Raw genomic sequence first — 9,709 nt, 5'->3', positions numbered from 1 at the left:
GGGGGGGTGTGGGGGGGGGTAAGGGGCAGGTAAGGGGCAGGTAAGGGGGTGGCATAACATGGGGAGGTGGAGCACAAGACAACATCTGCATAGCCACACACAGACGTAGTGGTCCTCTCTCGTCCGCCCCTGAAGAGACTCCTCTCTGACGGTAGAGGGGGACTGCACCGGTCAGCGGATCGGGGCGAGGGGATTGGTGGAGGAGGCGGGGCGGGGAGGGGGTCATATGAAGTACTCCTTCCTGGTGTCACGGACGCTGATGGCGCTGTGCAGGTGCAGGTCCAGGTCGGCGGCGACGCAACGGCGACTGGACTCCAGGGGCGGGGGGAGGACGTGCTGCTGCTGCTGCTGCTCCTTCTCTTTGACCGGCGCCATGGGCTGGGCCCGCTCGTGCCGATGCCGGTACAGGAACCGGGTCATCACCGCCACCACACACAGGGTGACCAGAACCACCGCGGCTATCAGACCTGTCCAGAGAGAGTGTGGGAGACAGAGAGAGAGAGAGAGATGAAACAAGATAGTTAGAAAGAGAGGGATTGAGAGAATGATAGAAAGAGAGCCAGAGAGCGTGAGAGGAAGATGCAACAAGACAGTTAGAGGGAGAAAGACAGAGAGAATAAGAGAGAGAGGGAGAGAGAGTGTGTGTGAGATGCAACAAGACAGTTCCAAAGAGGACAGAGAGATTGAGGAAGAGAGCGGCAGAGGGAGAGACACAAGACAACAGACAGAGGAAGCAGACGGAGGGAGATCCAGAGAGACAGATAAATAGATTAGATCGAGGAAAGGAGGGAGAGAGAGAAATGCAAGAAGACAGAGAGGGAAGAAAGGAGAAGGGACAGATAGCGGGGAGAGAGAACGAGCATTCAGCCTGACTTGAATCAATTAATCTGTTCTTTCCCAGGCTGTGCATGTGTGTGTGTGTGCGTGTGCGTGTGCGTGTGTCTGTGTGTGTGTGTGTGTGTCTGTGTGTGTGTGTGTGTGTGTGTGTGTGTGTGTGTGTGTGTGTGTGTGTCTGTGTGTGTGTGTATGTGTGTGTGTGTGTGTCTGTGTGTGTGTGTGTGTGTGTGTGTGTGTGTGTGTGTGTGTATGTGTGTGTGCATCTGTTGTGTGTGTGTATGTGTGCGTGCGTGTGTGTGTGTGTATATGTGTGTGTGTGTGTGTGTGTGTGTGTGTGTGTGTCTGTGTGTGCGTGTGGTTCGGGTCTGTTTAATCTCTACTGCTGATTCTTCTGTCAGATCCGTAGCAGGCCCAGCATTGCTATAGGAATGTGGTTGCTCTTGACAGGTTACAAACTCCCTCAGATGCAATCCCACCTGATAAGGAAGTCAATGCAACCTTCCTGCCGCAAATTACATCACCTGGGGCTAATTCATCTGGCAAGGTGACTCCTGGCCAGACGTGGAGTTTCCTCCGCGCCAAAGCTTATGGGCCCGAGATTCATTTCACACTTTGTTTATTTCCACCGGTGGGCTATTTGTGTGAGAGAGAGAGAGGGAGAGGGAGAAGGGGGAAGGAGAGAGAGAGACGGAAGGAGGGAGAGAGAGAGGGAGACAGCTACCTCCAATTACTGCTGAGTCACTCTGCTCGGCGTTTTTGAGCCTCTCTTTGCCGTTGCCGTCTTCCTCTGAGTGATCTGTAACGTGAGAAAGAGAGAGGGAACAGAAAATACTCCTCAACAATCAATTTTTATAGCCGAGAGAGAGAGGGAGAGAGAGAGAGAGAGAGAGAGAGAGAGAGTGAGGCGCACATCTGATGCCTCTGATACAGAATAAAAGCTGGTGAATGTTTGCATATTAATTTACTGTTAATTTGAGAATTTGTACTTCAGGACTTCGGGGAACTTTTTTGCATGTTTAATTTACCCATAATTGTTATTTTCCAACTCTGTGTTTGTCATGAATTAGTTTTTATGTGTCATTCAACAAAGCCAATTAATTTCTTATTACACTAGCCTTGAGATAAAATCCACAGCACACCTGTCAATTTTAACATTAATATTTTGGGAATTTGGGAGCATACAATTATCTATGACTGAATGGCTTAGTTCAGAGGGCTTCTGTTTTCCAAAGTGGGAGGTAAGATGTAAATCTTATTGAAGCTTGAAGCCTCCAACCATGGCCTTGTGCAAGTATGACACAGCTTCAGCTTCACTGTAGAGCACTTTAGTAGCCTTGATAAAGTGCTACAGTATATAAATGCAAATTGTTGTTTTGTGGGTTTTTGAACATTCTAACATAAGATTCCGTTCCGCAACAATTCAAGGTTCTAAAATTCTATGTTGAATTCAATGAACCCAGATATTCTTCAGAATTAAGAGATGCCGTAGGTTACACTAATTCTACAACAGCTAAAGGGCGTTTTTAGGCAGGACACGCTAGCGGAGTGCCTAATCCCCCCCCCCCCCCCCCTTAGCTGTTGTAGAACAAGTTATTCCTAGATAATCATTCTTCCGCCAATAAATATATTTCCTCTATCTGAATGGTGGCTCAACGTTGAGACGCAGCTACTTTAACTTTTGTATCAAGTTATGGTAGCGCAGTAATATAGAACGAAATGCAGTCAAGGTATGATGTTTATGATGCATTTTACAACGGCATCGAACGTGATTCATCCAATCACAATCAAGGACCGGAACTATCAGTTTTAGAACATTAATTTTCCAACATTCCCGTCACACCGGTGTGACTGTACACCTTTAAGGGTTAATTGGGTACTATGGACCGTGTAGGGATTTGTTTTAATATATGGCTGTATTTGTGTGATGGCAATACTGAAAACACACTGGCCTACCTGCTTGTGAGCGCGATGATGTTTTATCTGCCAGTATCCCACAGTTCGACTCTGACGGGTTCCCCAGCACACTGACCAATGAGCTGCCTCGATTCAGCAGCGCTGCTTTTAGAGGAGCCAGGTGATTGAACTGGACTGATGACAAGCAGCCAATGAAACCTTTGGATCCCGCCTGGATGACCTCCTCGTCCATGCCCACGCGCCCTGTATGTGTGTGTGTGTGTGTGTGTTTGTGTGTGTGTGTGAGAAAGACAGATATGTTAACTTTACGTTGGCTTCATGGGAATTAATTAAGTCAAATTTTCGTCTCACTGAATCAGACTCAGCGGTAAGCATCGACTGTGCGTTGACATGACAATTCATCTGGCTTGAATGCTCCAAGGCTAAAGATAAATGCAACTGCAGAGTAGGCTTGCCAGATCAATGCCAGAGCCCAGGGTTGAAGCAGCAACTCCTTAAGAAACATTTTTATTTAGTCAAAAGCGAGCACTAACGATTCATCATTGATATGTGATAATGCTCCGGACCTATCGATGAAATGACTAAGAAGATATTCGCACCATAGTCTGCTGGCTGAACTGCAGGAATGTCTTATTGTACTCTGATCCAAACGCCATTCTTGTACTAACAAAACCTGAATAGGCCTGATCTGATCTGATCTGACACCCTCTACTTTCACAGTCGTCCATTTTAAAGAATTTCTGATTTCAAAAGTTCACAGAAGGGAAAAAAAAAAACTGTCATTATCTACAACTTTATAGCAGCAGTCACCCGTGAAGAGTTGATCAGTAAAGAAAAAAATGGATTATACAGCTCAATGTGACTGGCCAGAAAGAAAAGGCCACCACTTGGAAATAGGGTACACGGAGAGAGAGAGTTACATTGAGCTGTAGAGAGAGTCATTCAGTCAAATATCAAGGACGACAAGAGCCTTTTAGTGTGTCAGAGAAAAATAACCAAAACTCAGGGCATAATGAGTGGATAATGACATCATTTTAAATGTATTCTTATGTATTTTAAAATGTACTTCTTTAGGGATCAGAAGAGACTTAAAATAAACCTCCAAGAAACACTCTAGTCATTACATACAGTACAGTAGCTACCCACCTGTAACTTTCCCAAGGGTTAAGGAGCGTATTGTGTTCAGTTCCTTGTCAGATGATAAGCTGTATTTCTGGTTGATGTCCCTGTCAATCTGTTAGGAAGGGAAGACACAGAAGAGAAACGCACATGGACAGCGTGTTGTGACATTTCCGAATCCCCACGAGGACAGCCGATGCAATCGTAATGAGATATCTACAGTGTTAGGCCACAGCAGCCAATGAATCACACTGACAGTCCATTCAGCCTCTATGTATAGGCGCTATGGTGGCCAGAAAGGGTCATATGTAACATTCTCAAACCTTTGTTGGGTTTGGGTAACTGGACATTGCCATGAGGTGCATTCAAAAGGTAGTCATAATTAAATGTCACTGCGTCTACATTCAGTGTTGTAATGTAACGGAGTACAAATACTTCGTTACTGTACTTAAGTAGACATTTCACGCATCTGTACTTTACTTCGCTATTTAAATTTATTTAAAATGTATACTTTTAAAATGTGTGCGACTGCAATAAGGGAGGTTTGGCGAATCACTGCTCCTAGATTGCATTACGCACACTCTGCGCTCTATTTCAGCGCGTGTTCGTTGCTAAAGGAGGAGGAAGGAGGACGCACAACTGAAACCGCCATGGAAGCACGAGCACCTACTGGAGGACCTCCCGTTATCATAGACGACCACCCTGACGATAGTGGTGAACTCGGTGAACAGGGTAGTGGTGAAGAGAACGTCATACACCCATGGCCGTATTTGCAAGAAATGTTTCTGTACATTGGCAGCTTTCTGTGTAGCTGAACACTCCGCTACCTGCCTCAGCGGCCTGTGAAGGCTATTTAGCATCGCAGGACTTGTCTTCAGTCCAGGAAGAGTAAGACTGAATCAGGCCCGGGGTGGGTAATCGGGAGAATTCCCGGTGGGCCGCTTCACTTTTGGGCTGGTCGAGGAAAAAATATTGTAGCGTCGGTGGATGTACATGTTTAACGTTGAATGAGTGTCTCCCAGAATGCAGTGCGAGTGAATGCTATAACGTGTAATGTCGGTTATAATAGTTGTAGTTGCGTTTACCATGTTGTGTATTTGTTAGCGTGTTAGTCTCTTTGGTTGTACCTCATGTGTTTATCCTCGTGTTGATGTGTGTGGTAAACCCTTACTGTGTGTTACATGTGCGGCTGAGACTACCCCTGTGTTGCCCTATGTAGTTATCCTAGTATGTCTGATTGTGTTTGAGTCTTCCTGTTCCAATAAATGGCCGTCCTGGCCAAAGGTGAATCTTGTCTGAGGGTGAGATCGCTACATTGGTGTCAGAAGTGGGATGGGCCCCTCCCGGGGCGCGAAGATCTACGCCAGATCAAGATGGAGAAGAAGGCCGAAGACCAGACCAGCAACATGGCGGCGAACCTCAGCAGATGTTCCAATGGTCCTTTTAAGGACTAGCCAGCCTGCTGAGCTCGCCACTGCGGAGGATGGAGGACCTTCCGGCCCGGCGCGGGACCTGTGCAGGCGACCAGCAGGACCAGCCCTGCACAGCCGACGAGAGCTGCCAGCGCTGGAGGAAGCGGCCCCGGCAGAGGAGTTCCCGGCTCGACGCCGATGTCGATGCTGCCGTCATCCGAGGATCTCATCCATAGAGAGCGCGAACTCTCTGACGACCTTGGAACACGACCACAGCGGCCGGGTTTACACCGCCAGCTACGGAAGAACTTCCAGAGCGTCAGCTGTTGGTCGAGAGTGTGATGGAGTCATAGCTGCTTGTTCGGGAGCTTGCGGTGCTCCAGCTAGTGACCAAGAGGGTAACGTCGACCTGTAGAGCCTTGGGAGCTATCGTTTTATGGACTGTTGAGATTTGAAGTGCGCACGTTCCGGTTGACGCAAGTCTGCGCAATGTTTTTCATGTTTTGTGTGTGAGTTCCTGTGTGTCCCGAGCCTGCTGGGAGGGTCGGGGTCTCCATTTCCCGCCACAGTGGAGCATCGTTGTGCTCGAGAGACAGCCAACAAAAGTTCTACAAGAGGGCAGCGCAAGGAGGGACCTTAACGTGGACTGCTGACCGCCTGGAGATCGGCACACTGTGGACAGGTGGCAACGGTTACGAGCTCTCACAGTAGCCAGAAGGGGCTACCGAACGTGCAGGGGTTCCAGCGTATCCGGGGGTTCGGCTTGCAGTGGGACTGTTTGCTGCTGTTTGAGGTAGTGCAGCTGCACGGCGGAAGACCGAGGGCCCAAGCGACACCACGACCCACGTCTGGCCGGTTCTGGTGCTTTTTCGGGGGAGAACTGACGTGACAGAGGCAGCCGAGAGCCCTTCCAGTCGGGAGGGGTTACCGTTGGAGAGTGCCGGGCCTTTCTACGGGAGCGGCTCCAAAGACTGATCGCCTGGGGTCGTAGTGGCCAAGAGCGGGCCACCGACAGCCTGGGGGTCCTACGTCTACAGAGAAGCTCCGGCCGCCTTGGACTCTCCATTTGCAGCCGGAGGCTTTCCGGTCACTTGGACTAAGCACTGGGACTGACACTGACGCAGTGACGCAGCTGCGAGCGGTGAGCTGAGCTGTCATTGCCGGGGACGACAATGGCTCGGGAGGGGGTTATGTAGCGTCGGTGGATGTACATGTTTAACGTTGAATGAGTGTCTCCCAGAATGCAGTGCGAGTAAATGCTATAACGTGTAATGTCGGTTATAATAGTTGTAGTTGCGTTTACCATGTTGTGTATTTGTTAGCGTGTTAGTCTCTTTGGTTGTACCTCATGTGTTTATCCTCGTAAACCCTTATTGTATGTTACATGTGCGGCTGAGACTACCCCTGTGTTGCCCTATGTAGTTATCCTAGTATGTCTGATTGTGTTTGAGTCTTCCTGTTCCAATAAATGGCCGTCCTGGCCAAAGGTGAATCTTGTCTGAGGGTGAGATCGCTACAATATTGACATTTGTCATGTTAGTCTATCTTTTCTTAAAGTAGGACACGTTCCGCATTCTGTGCATGACACCAATGCCTCTGCATGGGTTGTAGCCTACGTGAGGGAGTTCTCCCCTCCCAAAAAGAGTTGGTTGGGTCCATATAGCCCGTCTTTTCCAAAAAGTTTTCTCAGATACGGATAGCTGAGCCGGCCCTACAGTAGGCTAGACACAAGCGTCTGGAAGAATGGATGGTAGAAAGTGGCCAGGAGAGACTGAGCAGAAGATCAACCAGTCGACCACTGAAAATGATGAGCCCGAAATTAGTGATGAGAAGGCCATGACTACAGGGACAAGTAGAGAGGATAAATTAAAGTTATTTAATGTAAGAAAGAGCAATTACCATGATAAACCTATATGCCTTGTTTGCTCAGAAGAGGGTGTAGTAAAGGAGTAGGCTAAATCACCAAACAACAATATAGCCTACCCATGCAAAAAACATGTAGCCTAAACATTAGTTCAATATGCCTCTTTGTGGAAGCGTGGGATAGGCTACATTTCAAAGGCTTTCTTTCTTTCTTTGTTTTTGTTAACTTGTGGAATAGTGGAATATTTTTGTTAACTTCTCAGTTGAAGTGAATCATTATATAACCTTTACACATTTGTTGAACCATGGTACTAATAAAAACTACAGGATAGTAATAGCTGAAATGTTGCTTTATTTATCCAATTTCCACCACTATGGAAAACGTGGGCCGGTCTTGGGCCTGAAACTCCCGGGCACTGAATTCTGGCAACTTTGAAAACCAGCTTCTTTTGAAGATGAACAGACACCTTTTCAGTTTCAACTAATGACTGGCATATTAGTAGCTGCTGGACATAGGTGCAGAGGCGATTCTAGAGTCTGTGGGGGCCCCAAGCAAAAATTCCAAGGGGGCCCTACCGACAAGTGTTATCACCATTATGTTATACCACCATTAGGTTATTATGTTAAATAATAAAAATAAGCGTATTATAAAAATTCTTATATTTTGACATGTATCTCACCACTGCAAGCTGGACTTGCCTTACATGTGTGTGTAGAGCAGACTGTCCTGAATCTGGCAATATCATTGCCATGGTCGTGGAGGGATTCTCTGGGGCTTAGCAATTTACCGACATATGTGGTGTGCGCCTTACAGAAATAAATGGCATTTTTTTATTTAGTGATGAAAAATGACCTTTCTGCGCTCCATATCTGTGACACGAACTGATCTGACCTGACTTGACCCGAGTTTGCGTGTTAGCCTGTGTGTGCCTGCCTATAGGGTGTATGCACTCATAGATTCTCTACAACAACTTTTTACTGCATTGCCATGAACAAAGTAGAGGCAAAAAAGGGGTTTCTTTGTTGAACAAATTGGGATGCAATGTGAGCCTTGAATTGGATGCCATGCAGGAATTTGCTAGGATCTCAAAACCGGATTATGAACATGCTTTGCCATAGAGAAACAAACACAGATAGCATGATTATAAACATGCTTTGCCACAAAAACAGACAAAAACGTGGGGTAAGTCCAGCTATATGAAGTTATTATTTTGCTGTCACTTTGTCTGTTTTATAACCCAGAAGGATGTACTTGGTATCAAATGATAGCTCCGTGTCCCCTCTTTCATCTGACATGCGTGGCATAGGCTATCTATCTGATCACGGGTCCGCGAGTAATTCAAACGAGAGTAATGGGTGTGCAGCGTTGGTTTGTGTACATGACGTTATTATTTTGCAGTCACTTTGTCTGTTTTTATAAGCCAGAAGGATCGATATACATGGTACCAATGGATAGCCCTGTATCTCCTCTTTCATCTGATATGCTTGCCATATCTATGCCATCACGGGTTCGCGAGTAATTCAAACGAGAGTAATGGGTGCGCAGGTGAACGCAGAGAAGTAGACTGTAAATATTATGCAATTTGATTTAATTTCATGATTCCCCCCCCCCCCCCCCCATACTTCATCGTACAGATAAGTCTCGTTGGAAAGCCCCACTTCTGCTCTGTCACGCAATAAATGTTTCATCTCGCTGCGATGAACAGTTCCGGAGCAATGTAACAAAGAAGAAGGGGTGTGTTTTTTGACGCACTTTGCATCAATCAGGTTCTAAAAAATTAACGCGTAGCCTATATGCTTGGTCCTTACTGCATCGCGATTAACATGTTATGGCAGACAGCCCTAATACAAACATAGAAACGTTAACCATCTCCTTGCTTAACTAGTTGTAACTGTCGCTAGCTAGCTGAAGTTTACTGTCGTAGATGTAGCAAACCATGTTCAATCTTTCTGCCAATTAATATTAGCCTACTATAACTTCATTAAGTAGCCTAGGCTAAATGCCAAACTCCGATGTTGATCCGTCATCACTGCACCCTCGATTGACATTTACCACAGTAGCCAAAATATGTGCGGATTCTTTGAACTCTTGAACACAGATCCGCTGTTTATAAGGCCATAGCATAGGGCCTACGTACAGATGTACTGTTTGTACAACAACAGGACAGGAGCACGCAAAATACATCATTCAATCTCTATGGACGAAAATCTCACTTGTCCCACCGGCAAACGCGCTAAAGACCAGGTCGGGGGCCCCCTAGCGGCTCGGGGCTCCAAGCAGTTGCTTGGTTTGCCTGTTGACAAGGTGCGCCTCTGCATAGGTGGCCTGTGTGTGTGTGTGAGAGTGAGATGGTGACCTGGGGAGTAAGCCCTAGAAATGCTCATACCACATGACCAAAATGTTCTCCCTACAAGCAGGTCTTTTTAAAAAAAAAAAAGAAATAAGTTCTTTATTTTTCATTTTTACCTGAAGTTCATACAAAAGTGAAATTTCTTGATGAGTGAGATTAACCTAACCTGGGAACCCTGAATATGCTTTATGCTTTACTATAAAAAAGCCAAAA

The 9,709-nt window shown here is 46.6% G+C and overlaps 1 protein-coding gene across 1 annotated transcript in view; it reads right to left on the bottom strand.

Annotated features, from left to right (window-relative positions):
• Positions 1-222: 222 nt before the first annotated feature.
• The window catches only part of cntnap5b (contactin associated protein family member 5b), a 75,388-nt gene continuing 65,901 nt past the window's right edge, over positions 223-9,709 (bottom strand). Inside the window, exons 21-24 of the mRNA XM_076302525.1 lie at positions 3,898-3,985; positions 2,791-2,994; positions 1,559-1,633; positions 223-467 (exon numbers count right to left, since the gene is read on the bottom strand). Of these exons, the coding sequence (XP_076158640.1) occupies positions 223-467; positions 1,559-1,633; positions 2,791-2,994; positions 3,898-3,985 (612 nt within the window). The remainder of the gene's footprint in view (positions 468-1,558; positions 1,634-2,790; positions 2,995-3,897; positions 3,986-9,709) is intronic.

Source organism: Alosa pseudoharengus, unplaced genomic scaffold (assembly GCF_046254945.1).
Source record: "Alosa pseudoharengus isolate Yale_2024_CS ecotype anadromous, Long Island Sound unplaced genomic scaffold, YU_APseudo_1.1 YU_APseudo_1.1_scf_24, whole genome shotgun sequence".
Lineage (NCBI taxonomy): Eukaryota > Metazoa > Chordata > Actinopteri > Clupeiformes > Clupeidae > Alosa > Alosa pseudoharengus.
Note: the sequence above shows the minus strand (reverse complement) of the source record. Positions and strands in the feature narration are given on the sequence as shown.